Here is a 27,876-nt window from a genome sequence, read left to right on the forward strand (position 1 = left end):
TTCCTTCCTTTCCTTATCTCTTCCCTTTGGCTTCATCAGTGACATAAATGTGACCAACAACTGCAGTATCATAGGCTGCAGGCACTACATATGTCATGTAAATACATATTTCATCAAATGTTCTGTGTGCGGATGTAACTCCATTAAACAAGCAGAAGGGCTCCTACTGGCTGTGTAGTGCAGGAAGATGTACAGTAATGTGGATATTGTTTCCCCCACTCGTTTTGATGAAAATGAGCTTAAGAGATGTCCATCAGGTATTTATGAAGACTGCCTAAAGTATTTAAATTTTGGGTGAATATTGCCATTACACACACAGAGGGGGACATTTCAAATCAGCTGTTGAGATGTGCATTTTTCATGCCAATATGTTAATGACCTTTCATTTGCAACCAAAAGAACAGTTGTTGAGTATTCCTTTGGCTAAATAGTGACTGTCCACCTCTTTTCTGTCTCTCTTGGCTTGAACAGAAAAATGGTCCCAAGAGTAGCTTGCAAACATTTGAGATCTTGTGAAATAAAAAGTAACGTATACGGTGGTTCTCACCCCTAAGGCATTACGACCCCCTGTATATGTGCTATTTATTTCAACAAAACCTTGTTCAACCCAGACAAGGTTGGTCACAGAGAGCAGTGCTATGTGGATGAGACCAGATTTTCCTAAAGGCAGCAGAGTTGTCCGTGTTTGATGTCTCTCTGGTGTGCTTGGAAAAGCCCCCCTAAATCCTGAAAGCCAATAAGTGATTCAACCTACTGGGAATTACAAAAAAACGGAAACATTTCTTTTCAGTGAACCTTACCTTTTCAGAAACATGTTTGCATAAATGGTTGCTATTCATTAGGGATGAGTGGAATAATTTAGGCAAAATTGATTTTGCTGCGAAATTTCCAATTTCGCAGTCAGCAAGATATAATTTAATGCTCTGTTTCGCTCACTGAACTACCTAGGCAATGTGAGTTTGAAACCAGATTAATTTTTTTCTCTTTATTTCGTTTTTTTTTTTTTGAGGATTTATTTAGGGTAGGTAAGTTTTTATGTAGAGTCTATCTAAAGTCAAAAACAAAAAATGTAATGTATTGCAGCTTAGCAGTCTAGATGTAGTGGCTGCTTTTGTTTTGTTTTTTTCAGGACTTTTGCCCTTTATTTTCACCTGGTAATCCAAACAAACGTCCTATCTCCATTACATGCTAAATGAATGGGTCTACAGTAGTAGTTTACAAAACCAGGATAGGATTTTTGTGTTTAGTCTGCTCACAGGAAGTGGCAAGGACACTGCATTTCAGCATGATCAATAGGTAGTTTTCTGTAGATACACTATGGGGGTTATTTACTAAAGAAAAATCCACTTTGCAATGCAAGTGCACTTGGAAGTGCAGTCACTGTAGATCCAAGGGGGACATGCAAGAGAAATAAAAAACAGCATTTTAGCTTGCACATGATTGGATGATAACATCAACAGAACTTCACCTCATTTCATAGCTCCCCCTCAGATCTACCGAAACTGCACTAATAATCGCACTTCCAAGTGCACTTTCAGTGCACTTGTAGCGCAAAGTGGATTTGCCTTTAGTAAATCAACACCTATATTACCAAAAGTTTTGGGATGCTTGTCTTTACACGCACATGAACTTTAGTCTGTAGGGTTCAATATTGAGTTGGCCCACCCTTTGCAGCCATAACAGCTTTAAATCTTCTGGGAAGGCTGTCCACAATGTTCAGGAGTCTCTATGGGAACATTTGACCATTCTTCCGGAAGTGCATTTGTGGGGTCAGGCACTGATGTGGACAAGAAGGCCTGGCTAGAATTCTCCTCTATAATTCATCCCAAAAGTGTTCTATCAGTTTGAGGTGCAGGCCAGTTAAGTTCCTCTACCCCAAACTCACTCATCCATGTCTTTATGGACCTTGCTTTGTGCACTGGTCCAAATCATTTGGTGGAGGAGGGATTATAGTGTGGGGTTGTTTTTCAGGGGTTGAGCTTGGCCCCTTAGATCCAGTGAAGGGAACTCTTAAGGCATCAGCATACCAAGGCATTTTGGACTATTTTATGGTCCCAACTTCATGGGAACAGTTTGGGCATGTCCCAACATGACTGCGCACCATTGCACAGGTTCATAAAAGACATGAATGAGTGAGTTTGGGATGGAGGCACTTGACTGGCCTGCACAGAGTCCTAACCTCAAACCGATAGACACCATTGGGATGAATTAGAGTGCAGACTGCGAGCCAGGCTTTCTCGTCCACAACAGTGCCTGATCTCACAAATGCGCTTCTGGAAGAATGGTCAAACATTCCCATAGACACAATCCTAAACCTTGTGGACAGCCTCTCCAGGAGAGTTGAAGCTGGTATAGCTGCAAAGGGTGGGCCAACCTAATATTGAACCCTACGGATTAGGACTGGGATGCCATTAAAGTTCATGTGTGTGTAAAGGCAGGCATCCCAATACTTTTGGTAATATAGTGTATGTTCTTAAAGAGGAAGTAAACCCTTCCAAACAACTTGGACCTACAGGTAAGCCTAGATTAAGGCTTACCTGTAGGTCCAAGCAATATCTCCTAAACCTATATGGTTTAGGAGATATTTGCCCGAAAATGGGCACCGCTGTCTACGGCGCATGCGCCGTAGACAGCGGCGCGCAGGCGCACTAAATGCGGCAAGTCCAAGAATGGATTTGCCTAATTTGTCGACTCCCGTGCGCATGCGCGGGAGTGACGTCATCGCGGCTTCGCCGAATGGCAGCGGCGGAGCTGCGAGACGCGACTCCCGTGCACATGCGCGGGAGTGACGTCATCGCGGCTGCGCCGCTGTGATTCGTCGGAGCTGCGAGACGCCACCAGCAACATGGATGCGGCGGACTACAGGGGACAGCGGCGACTTCGCTGGCTCCTGTGTCAGGTAAGTGACACATAATGAGCTACTATACGATGCATAGTAGTCCATTATGCTTTACCTTTGCAGGGAAAAAAAGAGGAAGTAAACCCATCAGGGTTTACTTCCTCTTTAAGCTGGCCATACATGGATTAATATTCGACAGGCTCTGCAGGAACCACCTGAGATTTGATCCATGAATGGGTTGTCTGATTGTACCCAAGTTGATCTATTGATCATCTTGGGTACAACCAGCCTGTTTTTTTTATACATTTGATTACTGTTGGTGGCTATAGCCGCTAGGATTTTTATGTATATCTGATATTTTTTTTTAATTTCACTATTTTTAAATGTTACATTTTTTTTACTGTCTGCTTTTTTTCTTACTGTAAAAAAAAGATGTTAAATCATGAGGCACATATGGGGCCACTTTGTGGAGGAGAACAAGAACAGGTCCAGGATAGTTGAAGCAAGCTTCCATAACCTTCAGGAGCCAAAGAACATTGCACTCTTAAACACCAAAAATGTATTTCTGCTTCCCCAATTTTCACCAACATTTCAGGGGCATTAAAACTCTCCATTCCCTTCATCTCTAAAAAAACAGTTAAAATCTTTATACTTTCTGTACAACCTAACTCCAGGAATATTTACAATATAAAGCTAGCTTCAATGGCTATGCAAGTAGGAGGGTTATGGAGAGGAAAGGAAATGCTTCCCAATCATGGCTTTTAGGGATAAAATAGGACACAGAGACACACCTTAAATACTTAAATGTCCACTGCGTTCCCAAGTAGCAGTCTAGTGTAAAGCTGGCCATATACGGATCTAAATTTGGCTATTTCATCAGGGACTGGATACATTTTGATCCATGAGTGACCACTGAGGTTGAACAGAAGTCGATCTACTGACTGACTGACCTCTGTTCAACTGTCATGTTGGATAAAAGCTGCATGATCAGCTCCGCAGGCAATAGGCTACAGCTCTGATCTGTTGGGGTACGTCCCTGCTGTCAAAATACAAGTGCACAGTGGGAAGGATCCCCCCATCCACCACAAATGTGTGGCTGGGGTAATCAGGTCAGATTTTTTTCCCTTCAAACCCTTGTATGCCAGCTTTAGTTCCACTTTCTAGGCATCGGTGCCTCCTGCTGAAACAATAGGATCATTTTACCAAAGAAGCAAAGAGAAACTTTAAAACAAAAAGGCTGCAGTTGCTATTAATTATTAGAATTATCGCATTCATTCTGCTTCTTTCTTCAGAGCACAGCAACATCTACCTACAGGAGGAAAGCTTATATGAGCCAATACGCAGTACAGAAAAAACAGATCCAGGACATCTGTGGAGATTATCTTCTACAGGGAGCAGTGTGGAGGAAACTGGGCTTCACTGGGGCCATAGTCCACCAAGACAAGGTAACATTTTCTTCAACCCTAATTGAATGACAATTTAGCTTCCTAAAGCTGCATAATATAAAAAAAATGTAAGTTTAAAGTAAAATTCTTGTTTTCACTTTTTGTTATCCTTTGTTGCACCTCCAGTGATGGTTGCATGGCATATCTCAGGGTGGGTTTCCTGCTGTAGACATAGTGGCAATGGCTGCTTACTCCATGTTGAGACAATTACTTATACATAGCTCCCAACTGTCCCTGATTGCAAGGGACTGTCCCTGATTTGGAGTGATGCCCTTCTGTCTTTCTTTCCTCCTTCTTTGTCCCTCATTTTGGTCTGATCTATATAGTTTTATATAAAATGCACTTTTTATGTTTCAAAAAGTGTTTCCTAGAGCTAAACTTTTCATCCAAATTCTAAATTGCTGCATTTGTCAATTTTAAAAGCCAATAAAAAGCAATATTAGTGGTAAAGAAAAGCACTAATAATTTCGGTTTAATCAGCCTTTTTTTGTTTGTGGGTTATGTCCCCTTTAAGGGGTGTGGGGGGGGGGGGGGGGCTTGTTCTATGCCTACAAACGTTTGTTAGTAGGTGTCCCTCATTCACATCTCAAAATGTTGTGAGGTATGCTTATAATCTCTTTTGGAAACCTGTATGAGAAGCTGCCATTTCAGCAGGAGCACAACTGAAAAACAGGGACAGAATATTGCTTTTCTCTTACAGGAAGTTCTCAAACATGAATCATCATTGCAGGACCGCAGGGTATTTTTTTTTTTTTTTTTTTAAATTCCACCTGTGCTCACACTATGGGCAATAAACTATTCATATATTCCAAACAAGATGTAAAACAGCTTTAAAACAAGCCATTCTATTCTGACTCCAGTTGTTGTGAAGCGATCTATCCCTTGTGAGACCTCTATGCCTGGCCTGTATAAGCAGATATAATCGCTGAGGACAATTCTCATCAGATAGCTTGAACTCACCAATACCGATTTCCATCCACAAGATTCTCTTATTCTGAACATCAGATTACAGCAGATGACAGGATACAAACAGATGAGCAGGTTGTGGCATTGTGCGGTCAAAAGATGATATTGTCTGTAGCTTACAATGTAGAATACATGTGCCCTGCTACATGAGGCTTGTTACTCCATTGATGACACAGGAAATACAAAACACAGGAAGAATGGTGGAGCATTACATACAAAGGAAGTATGTCATAACATAAGGGAGAACACAAGCGCATTACCGCAAATCGTCGCTAGATGCCAGCATGTGAACTAAAGTTAAACGTCCATAGAAAAATGGTTAGGAAAACAATATATATATATATATATATATATATATATATATATATAGAAATTCTATGCCCCATTGGGGCAGCACACATTCACAACCTCTCTAGCTCTCTAGGTGCTTTAACTATGAATTTATTAATTCTTGAAGATTATGAAAGTGGAAGTAAACCCTCCTATCGTTTTCAGCCATGGAAACTGCCATTTTTGACCCTGTTTAATCTTCAACTGCCATGGTGCTGCACATGTGATCAGTTATGACACCAGCCATTGGATGGTTTGACAGTTTGACCGAGAGCACAACCAATGTGCAGTTAGCATTCCCGGCATGCTGGGAATGTAACTGTTTTTTGAAACTGTTGAATTGATGGGTTTACTTCCACTTTAAGAACAACAAAGACTCCGGTTTGTAAGTTTAGGCTAAATTCACATCTGTGCAATGCGGCAGCGCAATATGTTGCAGTGCACTACTGTACATTGAATATTATTTAAATAGGCTGCCTACTGCTTCTAAATTGAACTAAAGAAGTACATGACCTTTTTTTTTTAAACTGGTTCACAGCAAAGCACACAGTACTTTTGTTACTATGCACTTTGTTGCCTGATTTCTCACGCACTTTAGCAAGATCCAATTGAGTGCCATTAAAAATTAATGGCACCATGCAATCTGCAAAATGGATACACGTTTTTGGTGCACTGCAGGAACAGTTGCGATTTTGCATGCATTCCTGCACCACAAAAATGTGAACCTAGTCTAAAGCAAGCCATAGACAGATGAAATGTAGCCAGTTCAGTTTGAACCTATCACATTTTGATCCATCTATGAGTAGGCTGGTTGTACTGAAATCAATCCATCGATCAACTTCAGCACAACCAGCCTGCTGTTTTTTTTCACAGGCTGCAGCAGTAATAATTTTATTCTGACAGCGGGGTCCTCCTGTTGTCAGAATACAATAGCGCAGCAGGGGGGATTCTCCCATCAACATTGAATGTGCTGATAGGTAATTGCGGTACTTTCTTTCCTTCAACTCATGGTTGAAGGAAATAAAATTACTTAACTACTTCAGCCCTGGAAGATTTGACCCCCTTCCTGACCAGAGCACTTTTTGCGATTCGGCACTGTGTCACTTTAACTGACAATTGCACGGCCATGCGGAGTTACACCAAAACAAAATTGATGTCCCTTTTCCCCACAAATAGAGCTTTCTTTTGGTGGTATTTGATCTCCTCTGCGGTTTTTATTTTTTGCACTATAAACAAAAAAAGAGCCACAATTTTGAAAACAAAGCTATATTTTTACTTTTTGCTATAATAACTATCCCCCAATAATATATATATATATATATAAATAAAATTTCCTCAGTTTAGGCCGATATGTATTTTTCTAAATATTTTTGTTAAAAAAAATCGCAAGCATATATTGATTGGTTTTTGGCATTTTTATTATTATTTTTTTTTTTTTTACTAGTAATGGTAGTGATCTGCAAATTTTATTGTGACTGCGACATTATGGCGGACACATTGGATACTTTTGACATTATTTTGGGACCATTGTCATTTATACAGCGATCAGTGCTATAAAAATGCACTGATTACTGTGTAAATGACACTGGCAGGGAAGGGGTTAAACACTAGGGGGGCTGGGCTACCATCTAACTGGGGGGGGGGGGGGGGTGGGCTACCACTGATCATGTCACTAGGCAGAACGGGAAAATGCTTTATTTAATGCATCTCCCTGTTCTGTGGCTCCATGACACGATCACAGGACACTGGGGGACATCGAGTCCGCGGGACCCGCTGGCACAGTCATGCTGTACGCGGCGGGCGCCCACTAGCCCCGCCAATTAAAGGGGACGTACAGGTATGCCCATTTGCCCACCGCTGCCATTGTGCTGGCATATATCAGCGTGCAGCAGTCGGCAAGTGGTTAATGTATGGCCAGACTTAGAAACACCTGCTGGTTGTGTACAATAGAAGGCTGGGATCTGCGCTTCCTTAAAGTGGATGTAGGCCCTCACATACACCCAGTGAAGTGAACAGCCTCAGATGATACACAGAGATGAAACAAATCTCCATACATAAGATTTACCTGTATATCTGCTTTCTTTAGTATGCTATATTCTTTAGAATTCTTACATTGGGTTAGAATTTTCATTCCTCATATAGCAGTAGAAGTGGATTCTTGGCTTACCCTGGGAGATAGCTGATTGGAGGAAAGGCCCACACCCCCCTCCACATAGGCAGAAGAACGAAGATACTTTCAGAGCTGTGCTGTGACAAGACAAGCTCTCTGCTAATCTATTTATAGCAACTGCCCACGACACAAATTTTCAGCTGCTTTTATCTCCGTCCTGGAGAAATTGTGAGAACTTATCATGCTGATAACAGAGGAACGAAAAAGCAGAAAGACGCGGGACTTAGTGCTTTGAAGAAATATAAGAAAACACTACACATACAGTGGTGTGAAAAAGTGTTTGCCCCCTTCCTCATTTCCTGTTCCTTTGCATGTTTGTCACACTTAAGTGTTTCGGAACATCAAACCAATTTAAACAATAGTCAAGGACAACACAAGTAAACACAAAATGCAATTTGTAAATGAAGGTGTTTATTATTAAAGGTGAAAAAAAATCCAAACCATCATGGCCCTGTGTGAAAAAGTGATTGCCCCCTAAACCTAATAACTGGTTGGGCCACCCTTAGCAGCAACAACTGCAACCAAGCGTTTGCGATAACGTGCAATGAGGCTTTTACAGCGTCCTGGAGGAATTTTGGCCCACTCATCTTTGCAGAATTGTCCTAATTCAGTTACATTAGAGGGTTTTCGAGCATGAACGGCCTTTTTAAGGTCATACCACAACATCTCAATAGGATTCAGGTCAGGACTTTGGCTAGGCCACTCCAAAGTCTTCATTTTGTTTTTCTTCAGCCATTCGGTGGTGGACTTGCTGGTGTGTTTAGGATCATTGTCCTGCTGCAGAACCCAAGTTCGTTTCAGCTTGAGTACACGAACAGATGGTCGGACATTCTCCTTCAGGATCTCTTGGTAGACAGCAGAATTCATAGTTCCTTTTATCACGGCAAGTCTTCCAGGTCCTGAAGCAGCAAAACAGCCCCAGACCATCACACTACCACCACCATATTTTACTGTTGGTATAATGTTCTTTTTATGAAATGCAGTGTTCCTTCTACGCCAGATATACTTGGACACACACCTTCCAAAGAGTTCCACTTTTGTCTCATCGGTCCACAGAATGTTGTCCCAAAAGTCTTGGGGATCATCAAGATGTGTTGTGGAGAAATTGAGACGAGCTTTGATGTTCTTTTTGCTCAGCAGTGGTTTTCTCCTTGGAACTCTGCCATGCAGGCCATTTTTGCCCAGTCTTTTCCTGATGGTGGAGGCATGAACGCTGACCTTAACTGAGGCAAGTGAGGCCTGCAGTTCCTTGGACGTTGTTGTGGGGTCTTTTGTGACCTCTTGGATGAGTCGTCGCTGCGCTCTTGGGGTCATTTTGGGCGGCCGGCCACTCCTGGGAAGGTTCACCACTGTTCCATGTCTTCACCATTTGTGGATAATGGCTCTCACTGTGGTTCGCTGGATTCCCAAAGCTTTGGAAATGGCTTTATAACCCTTTCCAGACTGATAGATCTCAATTACTTTCTTTCTCAATTGTTCCTGAATTTCTTTGGGTCTCGGCATGATGTGTAGCTTTTAAGGATCTTCTGGTGGACCTTACTGTGTCAAGCAGCTCCTATTTAAGTGATGCCTTGATTGTGAACAGGTGTGGCAATAATCAGGCCTGGGTGTGGCTAGAGAAATTGAACTCAGGTGTGGACAACCACAGTTATAGTATGTTTTAACAAGGGGGGCAATCACTTTTTCACACAGGGCCATGATGGTTTGGATTTTTTTTCACCTTTAATAATAAACACCTTCATTTACAAATTGCATTTTGTGTTTACTTGTGTTGTCCTTGACTATTGTTTAAATTGGTTTGATGTTCCGAAACACTTAAGTGTGACAAACATGCAAAGGAACAGGAAATGAGGAAGGGGGCAAACACTTTTTCACACCACTGTATATGTGCCCAGCAGTGTTAATTTCGTTGACTAAAACTGACTAAAACATTTTAGTCTACTAACTTAATACCATTTTAGTCTACTAAAATACGACTAAAACTAAAACAACTGAGATTACTAAAATACGACTAAAACTAAAATGGCATTTTAGTCAAAAGACTAATGCCCCGTACACATGGTCAGACTTTCCAACGTAAAATGTGAGATCGGAGCTTGTTGACGGAAATTTCGACCGTGTGTAGGCTCCATTGGACAGTATCCATTGGAATTTCCGTCACACAAAATTTGAGATCTGGTTCTCAAATTTTCCGACAACAAATTCCGTTTTAGTCCTAAGCCCTTGTACACACGGTCGGACATTCCGACAACAAAATCCGTCGGATTTTGTCCGAAATTTGTGTTGCATACACACAATCCGATCGTACGTAATGTGACAACGTTATTTCGTTACGACGGGACTACGTTCAGGCTAGTAGCCAATAGCTTTGGTCTAGGAATTTGATCTGAGCATGCGTGGCACTTTGTCCGATTGGAATTCTCTACACACAATCAGACAAAGTCCGATCGGATCATTTTGTCGGAAAGTTTTAGAGCCCAGCTCTAAAACTTTGTCCGTCGGATATTCCGATGGAAACAGTCCGATGGAGCCCACACACAGTTAGATTATTCGACAACACGGTCCGATCGGACATTTTCCGTCGGAATGTCCGACCGTGTGTACAAGGGCTAAGACTAATGCTGCGTACACACTATCAGAATTTCGGTCAGAAAAAACTCTGATGGTTTTCCCAACGGAATTACGACGTGATTTCACTCAAACTGTCTTGCATACACGCGGTCACACCAAATTCCGACCGTCAAAAAGGCGGTGACGTACAACACATACGACGGGACTATAAAAAGGAAGTTCAATACCCAGTAGCCAATAGCTTCCATCTCCTAGTTCAGGGATATGTAATTAGCAGACCTCCAGCTCTTGCAAAACTACAAGTCCCATCATGCCTCTGCATCTGGGTGTCATGTTTGTGGATGTCAGAGTCTTGCTATGCCTCATGGAAATTGTAGTTCTGCAACAGCTTGAGGTCTGCTAATTGCATATCCCTGTCCTAGTTTAATCTGAGCATGCGTGAGTTTTTGCACGTCAGAATTGCATAGACATGATCGGAATTTCTAATACAAAGTTTTTCCGTCGGAAAAAACACGCTCTCATATTTTTGCTGGTGGGCCAGCTAAATTCCGATAGAGCCCACACACGGTCGCATTTTACGATGAAAAGCTCTCATCGCTCTTTTGCTGGCCGAAATTCCAATTATGTGTACGCTGCATAAGACTAAAACTAAATTGAGATTTGCTGCCAAAATTAACACTGGTGCCCAGGTCAAATGTAATGAATTGGGTTTTCATCCACTTTAAAAAAAAATGCAATGCCTGCATTGAGAACTTTGATATTAATTGTTTTTCTTTATGCTTATAGATACAGGGGTCTTGTTTTAAATTACTTTTACTGCTTGTTCAGTAAGGCCCTCCCATTACTAGGGGGCTCAAGTTTATACAGTCACCTCTGTCCCAGCTTCCAATGGAAGGGCTATAGTGTTTTACTGTGTTAAAGAGGAGGGTTATAGCATGTGGGTCCTGGTAGGTATAGATTAATGGGGAGGTGATGATGGTTTTTTAGGAAGAAGGGAGGTACATTATGGAGTAGAAGCTCCCTTTTCCCTTTTCTATGTGTTTTTTTTATTTGATAAATAAAATATGAGGAAGTAGCCTTTGCGTGGTCTATCGTATTCTCTTTTTTGTTTTGTTTTTCATTGAGATCGGGTTCCCAGGTCCATACTTTTTTTTGTTTTAGTGTGTGTATATATATATATATATATATATATATATATATATTGTGAGGGGGTTAGCTCGGTAGCGGGTGTGTGTGACCCCCTGGATGGGTTCACAACACAAAGTCAGGCACAGCAGACAGCGGTGTAGGTGCAAAAAACAAAAGATCCGGTTTATTTAGGCTACATGCAGTGATACATATAACAGCCAAACAAAATAAAACAAGAAAATAAATCCTGGTCAGCTTGACCTCTAACTACACACGTAGACTCCCTGTCTAATAACTGGGTGCAGCCTTGTGCTGCCCCAGTCCCTATTGTAGGGGTTTGCCACACAGGCGTTAACTCACCGCACAGAACAGATCTCAGACTCCCCAGTCTATACACACAAAACTGGTTCCAGGATGGAGCATCTCCCTATGCATGCTGGGGTTTTTTGTAGAGGCCTTAATGAGCCCACTTAATTCAGCTGGGCTCATTAACTCTTCCCCTCTAATTGTAAAAGTCTGCATAAAGCCTGAATCTAGGACACACATATTTACCATCCTGGATACAACCAGGTGACTTTACCTGCCTGCTGCCACATACCCCCCCCTCTTGTTTCAACCTTGGGGTTGTAACACCAGCAGTCAGACACGCATGTATCCGAGACAAAGCATCCACATTCCCCATTTTAACACCAGGGCGATGCTTAACTGTAAAGTTAAATTCCTGTAGGGCTAGGAACCACCTATTTACCCTTCTATTGGTCTCCTTGTTCTGAGCCATCCACTTTAAAGGAGCGTGATCAGTCACCAGGTCAAAGTGCCTACCTAGCAGATAGTACCGAAGGGAATCTAGAGCCCACTTCACTGCTAAACATTCCTTCTCAATCGTGGAGTAATTTACCTCATGGGACTTTAACTTCCTGCTGAGGTAAATGACTGGGTGCTCTTCCCCATTCCAGACCTGGGATAACACTGCTCCTAACCCAACGTCTGATGCATCAGTTTGTACAACAAAGTCCTTAGAGAAGTCTGGTGAGTACAACACTGGCTGGCTACATAAGGCTGTTTTTAAGGACTGAAATGCTTCCTCAGCCTCTGGGGACCATTTAACCATAACCGACTCTTTCCCTTTTGTCAGGTTGGTGAGGGGCACAGCCTGAGAAGCAAAATGGGGAATGAATCGTCGATAATAGCCAGCGATTCCCAGAAAGGCTCGTACCTGTTTCTTGCTGTTGGGACGTGGCCAACTCTGTATGGCCTAGACTTTATTGACTTGGGGTTTTATCACCCCCCTCCCAATAGTGTACCCAAGATATTTGGCTATGGTTTTGGCCGAGGTATTTCGGAGAGGAATTGCTTCCGGATAACGGGTGGCATAGTCGAATATAACCAAAATGTACTGATGCCCCCTAGCAGACTTCATTATCGGACCTACCAAATCCATTGCGATCCTCTCAAAGGGGACCTCAATGATAGGAAGAGGTACCAGTGGGTTACGGAAATGTGGCATAGATGCCGACTTCTGACACACAGGGCAGGAGGAACAATACTTTTCTATTTCCTTCATGACCCCAGGCCAATAGAATCTCTGCAATACCCTCTCTCTGGTTTTCTCTGTCCCCAGATGACCTCCCAGAATGTGTCCATGAGCCAATTCTAACACCAACTTCCTGTAAGGTTTGGGCACTACAAGTTGCTCAATGGTTTCTTCTGCCCTTTGAGCCACTCGATATAGCAGGTCCCTTTCCATAGTGAAGTAAGGATAAGGGCAAGTCTTATGCCGCGTACACACGAGCGGACTTTTCAACATCCAAAGTCCGACGGACTGAGTCCGTCAGACTATTCGATCGTGTGTGGGCTGCAACGGACTTTTGACTCGCCAAAGTCCGAAGGACTTTAGAATATGGAACATGCTTCAAATTTTCCCGACGGAACTCCGCCGGACCCGGGTCCCTTCGAAAACTCCGCTCGTGTGTATGCTATTTCGACGGACTAAAACCGACGCTAGGGCAGCTATTGGCTACTGGCTATGAACTTCCGTATTCTAATCCAGTCGTACGTCATCACGTTCGAATCCGTCGGAGTTTAGTGTGATTGTGTGTGGCCAAGTCCGCTCCGCCGAAAAGTCCGTCAGAACTCCGTCGGAACTCCGGCAGAACTCCGACGGAACTCCTTCGGAAGTCTGTCGGACATAAGTCCTCTCGTGTGTACGGGGCTTTATCTGTGTTCACTAACTCGCCATCTACTTTCACCACATTTTCCCGTGCCTTTATTAGGGTGGGGTCTTTTAACTGTTCTGTGGCAAAATTTTCCCTGTGAACCTCAAGATCCGAAAACTCCACAGACGGCATGTTTTCATCTGAGGATGTTGGCTCCTCCCCAGTTTCTCGAGTTTCCCCTGCCAATACGGACAAGGGAAATTCAGGAGAGTCCTCACCACTCCCAGAGGAATTCTGGTCATCTTCCTGGTTTATAGGGGCACCAATGGGGGCCTCAGGACAATCCCAGAGTTCCCAGAATTTTGGAAAATCCCTTCCCACAATAGCATCATGTGGTAACTGAGACACTAACCCCACCTGATGAGAGAGGTTACCTTTGGGGGTCTCAAAAAACACTGAAGTTACAGGATACTCTCGGGTGTCCCCATGCACACAAATAACAGCCACCCTGTTCTTCCCAGAGACCTCTGTAGTAACTAATTCAGCTTTTATCAATGTTACCAGGCTACCTGAATCTAGCAACACATCAACATGTCTACCATTAATACACATTTTACATAAATGTTTCTCAGGTCCCCGAATGGCAGTGCATGCAACTGTCGCAAACAGCGACTGGCGTCTCTCCCTTATAAAGTCACATTGCATAGGCTCATCCACAACTGGGCAATTGGCTGCAATATGTCCCTCTTGCCGGCAGCGGTAGCAAATAATTTTTTTCCCTGCCTCTTGCAGTATGGGCTTCCTGGGCTGCTCCCCCAGACCTTAGGTAGAACTCCCACCCTCTCACTCTCTCCACCCTCACCCCTTGGACACCCAATGAAGACTTTACCTGCCTGCTGCCACAATATATATATATATTACAGTATATATAATTTTTTTCTTTATCGGCGTAAAACACGTACCCTGCGTTTAGAAGGGAATTTTAAGGAGAAAAACTTTTAGGAGGGAAGTTTAAGGAAAAAAAACGTACATTTAAATGCCCACCAATCCAGCCTTGTCAGTGTCCATCTGCAGCCTTGTCCAGTGTCATTTGCAGCCTTGTCATGCAGCCTTATTAGTGTCCATCTGCAGCCTTGTCAGTGTAATTTGCAGTCTTGTCATGCAGCCTTGTCAGGGTCATTTGCAGCCTTGTCATGCAGCCTTGTCAGGGTCATTTGCAGCCTTGTCATGCAGCCTTGTCAGGGTCATTTGCAGCCTTGTCATGCAGCCTTGTCAGGGTCATTTGCAGCCTTGTCATGCAGCCTTGTCAGGGTCATTTGCAGCCTTGTCATGCAGCCTTGTCAGTGTGTCTTTCAGCTTTGCCATTTAAAAATGGTGCCGCCGAGATACAGAGCAAGATGTCCTGCTTTCGGGCATTCTCGGCAGCTTTGGGCCATTCTCGGTGGCTTTCGGCCGCTCTCGGCGGCTTTCGGCTGCTGAGAACGGCCAAAAGCCACCGAGAACAGCCAAAAGCTGCTCAAAGGCAGTGGGGGATCAGCGTATAACATGCACCCACGATTGTCCCTTGATTTTAAGGGGAAAAGGTGCGTGTTATAGGCCGATAAATACGGTATATAGGTTTAAAATATATGATGTCTGAGATGTACAAATTGATCATCATATGTCCATGATAACTTTTTTTATGTTGCAGGTTGTTATCAGAGAAAAAAATTCCTTTTTGTTTTGAGCTTTGGTGGTCTACTGCTCATCTTGATGCTGTGTGCTCTCGGGATCATTCTACCAAAATGTAAGTATATCTCTGCTAATGTGATAGAGGAAAGATAAGGAGAGCTGCGCCACTAACTCTAAATGATAAAAATAGCTATATAAGTATGCAAGGAGCATATAGCATAGATGTCTAATTGCCAAAAGTGGTCGCTAAACATACATAAAGTATTCACAAAAAGATATATGTATAAATTTATATAATGTATGAAAATAAAAACCATACGTAAAAAATATATATTATAAATAAAAGTCCATTAAGATGTTCCAATATTCCAGGCGATCAGCATATCACCACCGTGATCACACGCACACTCTGAGATTCTGTGCCCGTCACCAGATAAGTAATGCGCTTACCAGATGAATGAACAATTACAGCCTTAATGGTATTTTATTCGAAGCAGAAAGGTTAGAGCATCAATCAAGGTTCTTGCATCCAGATAACTCTAAATGTGGATAGATAGCCAAATCCCAGTCTTTGGAGCTCCAATGGGTATATCATCAGTAACACCGTTAAAGAAAGAGAAATGCCTCCATAGCGTAAAAATGTCAGACAATTTATTAAAGTAAAAGAATCGCACTTACATATAACAGCTTTCAGTCGGGCAATGAAACAGAACAAAATACGTGATAGAGGTCACCTGTAGATTCTAAGATCCAATCCTTGTCAGGTAATCTATAACTGATCTGCTGTTTATATATATATATATATATATATATATATATATATAAGAAGGCCAGCATGGTGGCCTGAAATTATGGGAGGAGCCCGGAAGGGTTCTTAACCAGCCCGTTCGGTTGTGCTCCTTGTCGGTTCCTGAGCGCGATAGTTACTTTGTCACAGATCTAGGGCCGACTATTCAAGACCATTCGATAGAGTGAGTGCAGTGTTCGTGAGTTCCGTGTTCTTTAGAAGTCCTGTCTTTGTCCTCCTGTTACAGTCTGTTTTGTCATCGTGAGCGTTCGTGTATTTGTCTGAGTGTCGCAATACTCGAAAAACTTGCTGGTGTCGTACGACGCATCTGGTCCGGCTGACGCAGGTAGGGCTTCGGCTCCCATTTTCTCATTTCATGTTATTTCATGTCACTAAACTGTGATGCGTTGAACTCACAAACCACTCACTGAAATGTCACCATGGTTTTTTCAGATATTGTTGCACGCTCTTGTTCGAAAGAAGTCGTGGTCATCCGTCCATGACACCACGTCGAGCATTTCATTTTCAAAACCTCCCGCATACTGACCAAATCACTGGTCTCTATGTCCGAATCGTTCGGGTCATTTAAAAAAAAAAAAAAAAAAATCCCAAACAGACATTCTAAGGTCTAACTAACCAGAGAACGTCAATCATTTCAATCATTTCGATCATTTCAGTCATTTCGATCATTTCAACCACCTCGGTCATTTCAATCATTTCGATCATTTCAAACATTTCGATCATTTCAATCATTTCGGTCAGTTCAAACATGTCAATTACTTCAATCATTTCGATCATTTCTTTCATTTCTTTCATTTCATAAAAAGATGTGGTCACCCGTTCATGACACCACATCGAGCATTTCACTTTTCTAACCTTCCGCATACCGACCAAATCACTGGTCTCTACGTCCGAATCGTTCGGTTCATTTCGAAAATTCCCAAACAGACGCTCTAAATTCTAATCAAACCGGAGAATTTCAATCATTTCAATCATTTCGATCATTTCGATCATTTCAATCATTTCGATCGTTTCAGTCATTTCGTTCATTTCAGTCAATTCGATCATTTCAATCATTTCGATCATTTCAAACATTTCGATCATTTCAATCATTTCGATCATTTCAAGTCATTTAGATCATTTCAAATCATTTCATTTCATTTCATTTCGGTCACGAATCGCGCTCCGATTCGAATCTAGTAGCATCTCCGATGCACCGATTCGCTCCGGTGTGCCCCAGTTGTTGGCCTCATTTCAATACATGCTCCGGAGACAGAATCGTTCGCAGGTTCAGGCTCGGTTTTCGATTCTTGTCTTCGTCATGGCATATCATTTCTGGTCACTTATCACGCCCCGTTACGAATCCTGTCGCATTATACCGATGCACCGATTCGCCTCGGTACGCCCAGTTGTTTGGCCTCATTTCTATACATGCTCCGGAGACGGATTCTTTACCGAATCGGTGGCCCAATCGTTGAATCCGGTCTCTGTCATGGTGTGTCACTTATGCTCCGGTTCGAATCCTGTCGCAGATACATGCACTGATTCGTTCCGGTGTGCCCAGCTGCTTTGCCTCATTTCAGTACAGGCTTCAGAGACAGGGTTCACCGTTGATTCTTGAGCGCAGCCAGTTGATCCCCGTCTTGTCATGGGCATCATTTCGTTTTCACCTATCACGCTCCGACACGAATAAATCACGCCCGTGCACTAATTCGTCTCGGCGTGCCCCAGGTCAGGCCTCATTTCAGTACATGCTCCAGAGAACAGGGTCACTGTCGATTCTTGAGCGCAGCCATTGACCCCTGTCATGGGTATCATTTCGTTCCATCTATCACGTTCCGACATGAATAGTCACGCCTACGCTCTAATTCGTCTCGGCGTGCCCCAGGACTGGCCTCATTTCAGTACATGCTCCAGAGTCCGTTTCGTGCTCAGTCGCAAAATCACGGCATGGCGATTCGGGCCTCTATCATGACGGATTCACTCATTTCACTCATTTCACTGTCACCTCCTGCACCTCGGTTCAAACCCAGTTGTTTTACAAATTCGGGTTCTAGCCAAGGGGCCGTGCTCATTTGGCCTCATTTCACTAAATTACCTCATTTCAGTACATGCTCCAGAGTCCGGCTCGCTGTCGGTTGCGCCGGCGACACGACCAAGCCGCGCCTCTTTCATGGCAGGTTCTCTTCAAAGGTAACATTTCGTTTATGTTCGTTCGTCACCTCACGCAGTCACTGTTTAGCCATTTTTGTTTAAACAGGTCGGAACTCTCAGCAATTTTACTTTTATGTTCTTAGGTCAGTCGAGTCACAGTAGGTCCACCCTGCACCAGTTTGGATGGTGCCTTCTTAGGTAAGAAAAATATATGTGAGAGTACGGGGGAGGAGGCGCACGGAAGCAGGAGTGCCCCTCCTCTCTATTAGGTATGTATCCCATCAGAGATCACCAACGAGTGTTGTAATTAATGTCACCCTATATAGGTTCCGCTCAGAAGGAAAGTCAACCCTAAGCACAAGCTGATCCGACTAGGCCTGGACTATTCCAGCCTGTCTCTAGCCGGCAGTGAGGACCTCACAGCCCCGTTGTCCCCATCCCCAGGTTCAGAGGATGGCAGCCTGCGGTCCCTCAGGGCTTGGACCATTCCCAGGCTGACAGCGGAGTTGAGGCGTAGAAGCATTCCCTTCCCTGTGACTGCCCGGAAGGCCGAGCTCTTCAAACTCCTCTTCCCACCTCCAGCCATGACAGGCCCCAGTGTCCAGCAGGCCTCCCTGGAGTCCATCGCCTCTTCCATTTCACAACTGCATGCGCTAGTGTCTTCCCTGGCTACCTTAGTCTCCGAGGTCCAGAATAGGGTAGCGCTCCTGGAAACTCCCCTGCCCGGCTCTTCTCCTGAACCAACGGCACAGGCAGTGGCTGTTCCTCCCACAGGTACCTCAGGAGGTGGGACCATGGTTTACCCTTCCCATCTGGTTCCGGCCAATGTCAGGAAGGACATCCTGGAGGGCAAGGACGTCAATCTTGCCTTCCTGCTCATCTCCGTGCACGATCTTGCGGAGAACAAAGCGTACACATGGGGAGATGTCTCGCTGGTCCTCAAGGCCAAAGACCCCAGACTGGACAGGAAACTTTCTGTTATCAAATTTACTTTGGCTTTTGGCATGCTGAGGGACGTCCTCTGCTCTGCCTCCCCCAACAGGAGGGAGGAGCTGGACCGGTACCTCCACTTAGTGGTGGATCTGGGCTACAAATACGGTGGCTTCAGATTTTATGACTATCATCGCTCCTTTTCTGCCAGAGCAGCCGCTAGATTTCGACAGTTTCAGATGCCAACTGACTGGAGCATCGTAGACACAGAATTGTTCTGCCGCCACTTTGCGGGCTTACGTTCTCCCCTCTGTGCTATTTGTCAGTCAGCCACCCACACCGCCACTTGGTGTGCCATCTCAACGGCAGTTCGCCCCTCAGAGAACCCTTCAACCTCGGGTGCTGCTCAGGGTCAACAAGCCCCCGCACGCCTACCACAGGTAGACAAGTTTTGGCGTCCGGTCAAAACCGTAGGCGGCGCGGCGATCTGTAATAACTAGAATTTTGGGTCATGCAACTTCAGCCAATGCAGGCTGCTCCATATCTGTACCCTGTGCCAGAGGGCTCACCCCAGGCCCACATGTGAGGTGAAACAATTCAAGAAAAAATGACTAAGCCGGGTCAACGTTTCCTGGCTTAGTTTCTACCTGGCAGGTCACCCCACTCCAATGCTGTCCATCTATCTGATGCAAGGCTTCACCCAAGGTTTTCATACAGGTCTCATATCTCTTCCCCATGTGACGCATGAGTGCCGGAATCTACGATCTGCAACCTTGGACGAACCAGCCATAGACCAGCTCCTGCAAACCGAGCTAGATCGGGACTTTATGATAGGCCCTTTCACCCAGCCCCTCTTCAACACCTGGAGAGTCAGCCCTATCGGGCTTGTTAAGGGAACGTTTTCAAATAAACTAAGATTGGTTTACGACTTGTCAGTGCCTTATTCCTCTTCTGTTCCCAGTCTCAACTCCCTCATCCCCTCCGAGGAGTTTTCACTTAAGTACGCCCCAGTAGACATGGCTATCCACGCCATACTACAGACGGGTACAGGCACCTGGCTCTCCAACATTGCGGATGCGTTTAAGCTCCTCCCCATCCACCCCTCCCTTTGGTGCTGGCACGGCGTCAAGTGGAGGGACCGCTATTACTTTGCAACCAAACTGACCTTCGGGTCCAAGAGCAGTCCCTGGCTCTTTGATACTTTTGCCCAGGCACTTAAGTGGGTTCTACTACACGTAGCCCGATGTCGGGAGGTCATACATTATCTCAACGACTTCCTGTTGATCGAGCCACCCACTTCTCTGCCTGGGGACTTGGATAGATTGAGGGTAGTTTTTGGTAATCTAAATATCCCTATTGCAGAGCATAATGTCGATGGTCCAGCGCAGGCCATTACTTTTCTCGGGGTTAATTTGGATACCAATACCATGCAGGCCAGCCTACCCACGGACAAGTTATCTCGCATCAGGACTGTCCTGAGGGACTTCACCCATTCCCGGTCATGCACCAAGAAGCAGTTGCAGTCTCTCCTTGGCATGTTAAACTTCGCCATGCGCATCATACCCCAGGGTCGCTTCTTTGTTTCCCGCCTACTAGCGTTACTATCCCACACCCAGGATCCGGAGCAGGTCCTCAGCCTTGATACCGCCGCCATGGCGGATCTCTTCATGTGGGAAGAGTTTCTGTCATCTTGGAATGGTGTATCCCTGTTTATTCCGTCGGTGTCCTCTCTCTCGCCCCAGGTGGTGACCGACGCTGCCGCCTCCACGGGCTTCGCGGCAATTTTTGGCCACCTATGGCTCATAGCTCCCTGGCCTCCCCAAATTTTGGCTATACCTGTTTTTTCTGAGACATCCTCCCTGTTTGAGATATACCCCATAGTAGCAGCAGCGCATGTCTGGTATCAGGTGGCCTGGAGGGCCTTCAACCGTTTTCTGACATGCCACCATACAGAGACATCCCGCATCAAACAAATCCTGGCCTTTGTCACCTACTGTCACTCAGAACTCACTTTGTCGCACAATACGATCCGGTTATATCTAGCCAGTATTCAACACTTCACGTCGCTCCAAAACCCTTCTGAGCCCTCGGTGTTCGCCTGCCATGCGGTACGAGCCATCTTGCGCGGCATCCAGAGGCGGCAGCCGGTGTGCAGCACCAAACGCCTGCCGATCACAGGAGACGTTTTTAGGAAAATGTCAGACATCCTGGCCACGTCACCTTTTGGCCTATATTCTAGCATAGTCTTACAGGCAGCCATACACCTGGCCTTCTATGGTTTCTTACGGCCAGGAGAATTCACCTGTAGCAGTCCCATAGAACGCACGCTTCGCAAACACCACCTGGTCCATTGCGGAGATCATTTTACCCTACACCTGGCAGTCTCCAAGACACAGCAGACTGGCTCTGGTACGGATGTTCACTATTACAAAACTAATAACAGCTGGTTCCCAGTCTCTACTCTTACCCCTCTGTGGTCCCTGCTGGCCGATCAACCAGACACTAGTACACTCCTGCCGTTCCAGGCTAAACCCCTAAGTACAGCCCGGTTCATGGAACATGTTAGAATTCTACTACGCATCCTCTATCTCAACCTGGCTCAGTACTCCGGACACTCATTCCGCATCGGAGCAGCCTCAACAGCCTCCCGGCAAGGAGTCCCGGATCACGTGATCAAAAAACTGGGCAGATGGAAGTCTAACTTCTTCGCCCGCTATATCCCCAATCCACAAGTGGAGATGGCCCAGGTCCAGGCCTTTGTCAAGCTCAAATAAATCAAATCAATAAAACACAATCCCTACCTGTATGTTTTTGCCCCCTTATTTTGGTATACCGTACGTTAGACCAAGGCACACTTTCAGGTCTATTTCAAGTGGTAAGTTTTATGTTAACCCTGTTTGTCATCCTTATCCGTACCGGCCATAGGGCTCTGAACCATAAATAAGAAGGCCAGCATGGTGGCCTGAAATTATGGGAGGAGCCTGGAAGGGTATTTAACCAGCCCGTTCGGCTGTGCTCCTTGTCGGTTCCTGTGCGCGATACCCACCCTCCCATTCCCTTTCTAGGGCATTTCACAAAGCTTCATACTCTGCACAAGAGTACTCATTTCACTTCATTTCACTTTCATTTCATTTATCCTCATTTCTTATCTAGGGTATGCCCCCTTATTTTGGTATACTGTACGTTAGACCAAGGCACACTTTCAGGTCTATTTCAAGTGGTAAGTTTTATGTTAACCCTGTTTGTCATCCTTATCCGTACCGGCCATAGGGCTCTGAACCATAAATAAATATATATATATATATATATATATATATATATATATATATATATATATATATATACATATATATATATATATATATAGGATATTATTGTTGTAAGTATTATCTTTATATCTTTCTATTAAAATTCATAGATATATACTCCACATTGTATGTCTTACCATACTGCAATACAACTTTTTCTTTTATTAGACATATAACAGTTTGCTTCTATTTAACCCCGAGGAAGGAAATTAATATGTTTACCTTTATTCCCCCCCGCTTTTCCGAAACATGTTGAGATTTCTTTGTGATCATATTACCTTCATGGTTCCTCTTTTGGAGTCTATTTGTTAATCCAAGAATTAAGCAACGTTATATGCATTGGTATCCTATTTAATGATTTTAGGAATATTTATAGTATTTGTTATTTTGAAATAAAATAATTAATTTTTTATGTACACCGTCGTCTTTCATCCCTTACTCATACTCCCACCCGCACAATACCCCCAAGGGCATCCTTTTTTCACATTCGTCTCCTCATGGGATGTGGTGGGAGTTTTTTGGGAATTAACTCTTAGGCGTTTTCTCCTCTTCTCCTCTCCATTCTACATTTCATGAGAGCGAGCCTGCGCCTGCATAGCATGTCTAAGCTGGAGAAATTGAAAGACTCTTTGGTGTGGGACCTCATATTCCATACCTAATTGGGTAAAAGTTTTTAGCACATCGTTATGAAATAAGTGAGCCATATACCTCACCCCTTTAGCCTTCCATAAATCAATAGACATGTGCGCCGTCAGTAAATTTGTTTAGTTTCGTTCCGTTTTGTGTTAGAATTAATTAGTATTTCGTAATTCGTGTCTGAAATTTCATACAAAATACGAATTTTCGCTAACTTTTCATAACAATTACGAATGTTCATTATGACGAATTTATCATTATGAGGGGCTCCCACTATCCCTGTGCTGACTTCCTGGGCTTTTAACTTTTAGGTTCGTTAACTTCTTGTAACAATTACGAATGTTTGTTATGATGAATTTATCATTATGAGGGGTTCCCACTATCCCTGTGTTATACTGACTTCCTGGGTTTTTAACTTTTAGGTTCGTTAACTTTTCATAACAATTACAAATGTTCGTTAGGAATTTGATTCTGAAATTCGTAAACAAAATTTCGTATTTCGTACAAAATTCGGAAGCATAGCAATTTGTATTTCAGATCCTCCCGAATGTACGAATTTACAGAAATTCGTATGAATTTTCGTTTTGTACAAAACTAACCGCACATGTCTATAAATCAAATTCTTCCAATTTATTTAGTTCCCCACAGCTGTATTTCATACTGGAGTATATAACGTACATCCCTTAATCCTTGTAATATTTTCAATTTCCTACCAAATAATTTACCCGTTACAAAGCTTTAATCCTGTAATTGATTTCTCATTTCCAGTAAGGATATTAATGACTCTCCATGAGAGGGGAAGATGGTGATCTTGTGTTCCTACTAAGCAGGAACACAGATCTCTGTCTTCACCCAGTCAAAGCACCACCCACACAGTTAGAAAGCACTCCCAGGGAACACATTTAATAATTCTGATCGCCCCTAATGTTAACCCCTTCCCTGCCATTGTCATTAGTACAGTGACAGAGCACTTTTTTTTAACACTGATCACTGTATTGCTGTCACTGGTCCCCAAACCTTTTGATTTGTCTGCCACAATCTCGCTAAAAATCCCTAAACACTGCCGTTACTAGTAAAAACAATAAAAAAAAAAATCCATAAATATATCCCATAGTTTGTAGGAGCTTTAACTTTTGTGCAAACCAATCTTTTTTACACTTATTGTTTTTTTTTATTTGTTTTTTTTACCAAAAACATGTAGCAGAATATATATTAACCTAAATTGATGACATTTTGTTTCATAGCATAAAAATATAGTTTTTTTTTTCAAAATTGTCAGTCTTTATTTGTTTATAGCCTAAAAAATAAAAAAAAGCAGGAGGTGAGAAAATAGCACCAAAAGAAAGCTTTTTTCATGGGAACAGATATTTATTTGGGTACAGAGTCGCAACACTGCACAATTGTCAGTTAAAGTAATGCAGTGCTATATCGCAAAAAATGGCCTGGTCATTTTGGCCTGGTCACGAAGGGGGTAAACCTTCTGGGGCTGAAGTGGATAAACAGAACTATTAAAATGCTTCTAGTTGTATTTTTAGCAGCCCAAAAGGAAGAAAATATGTTTTTGATTGGGGAGCTGAGTTTATTTTCGTAAGTGCGATAATGGTAAACTAATTTATATGACTATTAGTAAGAGAAATAGTTACTTTTCTCTTTCGTATCTGTACGTTTTTTTCCCCCTAATTTTCTTTTAGAAATAGTAAAAATATCTTTTTTCTTAGATTCTTCTATGAAAACAGAAATTGAATTCTTGAAAGAGGAACAGAAAAAATTGGCATCTCTGGGTATACATTTTTTTTTTTTCAGTACTGCTATGTGGAAATAGGTTTTTGACTCATATTATTGAGTTTTATCCTTTTCATGTTATCTCCGCAGGTTCTTTCCATGTTTATAGTGAATCTCATGAAAAGTGTGCTGAAGTACGCCCCTCCAACTCCCCGTATCTGTTTGAGCTTACTGCCTCTGAATGTTTCCTAGATTCTTACTCTCAGTTTTTCCGCTGGCTCCCAAGAGGAAGGCTTATGAGCACAAAGGAGGGACTATGCATAGGTGTAGAGAACCAACGCACAAACCAGCCACTGCGACTCTATGAATGTGACAATGAAAGGGTCCTTAACTGGGTTTGTACCAATGAAACTCTTCTGGGTGTTAAAGGAGAAAAACTTTTTTTTAACTTTGGGAATAATCGAGAAAGGATCATCATGCTTTATTGGGGCACTGGTATATGGAGCCGTTGGAAAGCACGAAGCCCTGAAGGAAAGCTGCAAAATGGAACTTGTGTTCAGTGCTGTGCTTAATCATTAGACCCAACATTTTACTGAGTATTTCTTTAAAAAAATGGTTCCTTAAAGTAGAAGTTCCGCCAAAAACAAACTAACTCTAAATATACTGGCAGCCACATTCTAAGATTAATCTATCTAATCCTGTTAAGCAAAAATCGCTATACATACCTGTTCTGCAGTCGATCTGGTCCGGTCCCACTCTGAGCTGTCAGCGGCAGCTTCTGTGTAGGCGTGTGCAGGACAGGCAGCCAACAACGGAAGCCCCATAATAACTCTATGTGTGATGTCACTTCCCTGGTATTTCCCAGCTGTTGTCAGCTGTCTCTTCCACACAGGATCTGCTGCTGGAGACCATACTGGATGCAGAAAAGGTATGTACAGCAATTTTTGCTTTACAGTGTTAGATAGATTAGCCCTTGTACACACGGTCGGACATTCTGACAACCAAATCCGTTGGATTTTGTCCGTCGAATTTTGTCCGACGGATCTTGTCTGAAGCTGTTGCATACGCACGGTCGGACAAAGTTGTCGGAAAATCCGATGTTTCAGAACATGATGATGTAATTTCGTTATGATGGGTCTACGTTCAGGCTAGTAGCCAATAGCTTTGATGTAGGAATTTGATCTGAGCATGCGTGGCACTTTGTCCGATCGGAATTCTCTACACATGATCGGAGTATGTCCGATTGGAGCAGTTTGTCGGAAAATATTTCCAGCAAGTTGGAAAATTTGGTCCGACGGATATTCCGACGGAAACAGTCCGATGCATACCACACACAGTCACAATATCCGACAAAACGGTCCCATAGGACACATTCCGACGGAATCTCCGACCGTGTGTACAAGGGCTTAGAGTGTGGCTGTCAGTAGAGTTAGAGTTAGTTTTGGGCCTGAACTTTAAGTGGACTACCGCATTTATTGACTTTGTGTTTTTTTTCTACACACCTATACAATATATAGCTAAGGGTATGTGAGCACCACATCAATTTTTAATACGTGAATAAACTTAAACACACATCCATGCAAAAGTATTGGTAATTCTGCAACATAGAAAGACATTTAAAGCTGTGTTCCACCGTTTCTTACACCCACGGCCCCGCTGATAGCCGATACCCGTGCTTGTAATGTTTGGCTTTTTTTTTTGTTAAGCCACCTTGTTTTTAAATGTAAAATTCCCTTCACTTACGGCCAGAGTAGCCGCAGAGATGTACATCATGTCTTGACTCCCATTGAACCCAGGGATTGATGACACTGATATCCCAGGAATCAATGGGAGTCAATATATGACGGGCATCCTGGGCTGCCACCTCGTTATTTCTGAAATTAATACAGTGTGCCGCGCTGTGTCCTTACTGCGCCGGTGCGAGATCTGGAGGTGCATGCTGGGTATCCAGCAGCACCAAATCCCAGAAACAAGTATGAGCAGGCTTCAGATGCCGACAGTAGCAATTGCCACTGTCTGCATACCAGGAACACTGAGTTAAAGGAAAAGTCTAGCCTGAGTTTTTTAGGCTGGGCTTCTCCTAAGAGTCACAGGAGTGCAATTCGTTTCGCGCTCCTGTGACCCGTTTTCAGCGGAGAGCGGTCTGAAGTCGCTCTCCGCTGACGTCACTGAAATCAGTCCAGGCACAGCGTCATCCCGACTTCAGAAGTCTAGATCTGAGGTGCTGAGAAAGCCGCTCCCCGCCCTTCCGCAACCCAGCGCTCCAGTGAGCATGAAGGAACAGAGCAGGAGAGCTGTTGACTGACAGTCAGCAGCTCTCCTCTCGGGGAGAAATTGAGAACTGAGCCATTGGCCATGTTCGGTGGCTTGGTTCTTAGTGCAGAGATGCCGGGGGAAAGCTGCAGCATCGGTCTGATGCTGCATCCACCTACGTAAGTATGAATTTAAAAAAAAAATACTTATATTTTAACGAAGATTTATAAAGGCACATCAATTATCACACTGATAAAAGCTTACACTTTCGATTGTACTAGCAAAGAAAATCATGGAGGTGCTTTTTTAAAAAAAATTGACAAGGAGACTGGAATTCAGTTTTAAAACAGTTCTATGCATTTAATCATATGGCAACAGTTTGTGGAAGGCCCTTTTCCGTTCCAACATGACTGTGCCTTTGTGCACAAAGTCTGGTCTATAAAGACATGGTCTGATGTTTTACTGCAGAGGAGTTCAAGTATTCTGCACAGATCCTTAATCTCAACCCTAATGTGCATCTTTGTGATGAATTGGAAAATGGATTGTCTTCTCATCCAACATCAGTACCTGACTTCCCAACTGCTCTTTTGGCAAAAGGAGCATAAATTCCCACAGACACACTCCAAAATCTTGCTGAAAGCCCCCAAAGAGGAATGGAACCTGTTATAGCTGCAAAGGGTGGGAAGGGGGCAACTCTATATTAATGCTTATGGTTTGGAATGAGACATACAACAACTTTTGATGCTTTTCATTTCCTCTGTTAAAACTGTCCATTTAAAATTTAAAATTAAATTGTATTCATGGCCAAAA

The 27,876-nt window shown here is 43.5% G+C and overlaps 1 protein-coding gene across 1 annotated transcript; it reads left to right on the forward strand.

The window, feature by feature from the left end:
- The first annotated feature begins 72 nt into the window (after positions 1–72).
- LOC143960962 (uncharacterized) lies at positions 73–27,876 on the forward strand. The gene is made up of 5 exons (XM_077470029.1): positions 73–257; positions 4,132–4,284; positions 15,296–15,391; positions 24,810–24,872; positions 24,964–27,876. Exons 1-5 carry the CDS (start codon positions 188–190, stop codon positions 25,383–25,385), a joined length of 804 nt encoding a protein of 267 aa, XP_077326155.1. The 5' UTR covers positions 73–187; the 3' UTR covers positions 25,386–27,876.

The sequence above is a fragment of the Lithobates pipiens genome, unplaced genomic scaffold (genome assembly GCF_037356315.1).
Source record: "Lithobates pipiens isolate NorthernLeopardFrog02 unplaced genomic scaffold, aLitPip1_a1.2 Scaffold_8, whole genome shotgun sequence".
Classification (NCBI taxonomy): Eukaryota; Metazoa; Chordata; class Amphibia; order Anura; family Ranidae; genus Lithobates; species Lithobates pipiens.

Excerpts from the sequence above, each read along its gene's own strand:
- LOC143960962 (XM_077470029.1), top strand. The coding sequence starts at position 188 with ATGTACAGTAATGTGGATATTGTTTCCCCCACTCGTTTTGATGAAAAT. Across the intron at positions 4,285-15,295 it reads CCATAGTCCACCAAGACAAG|GTTGTTATCAGAGAAAAAAA; the intron begins GTAACATTTTCT and ends TTTATGTTGCAG. Across the intron at positions 15,392-24,809 it reads CGGGATCATTCTACCAAAAT|ATTCTTCTATGAAAACAGAA; the intron begins GTAAGTATATCT and ends CTTTTTTCTTAG.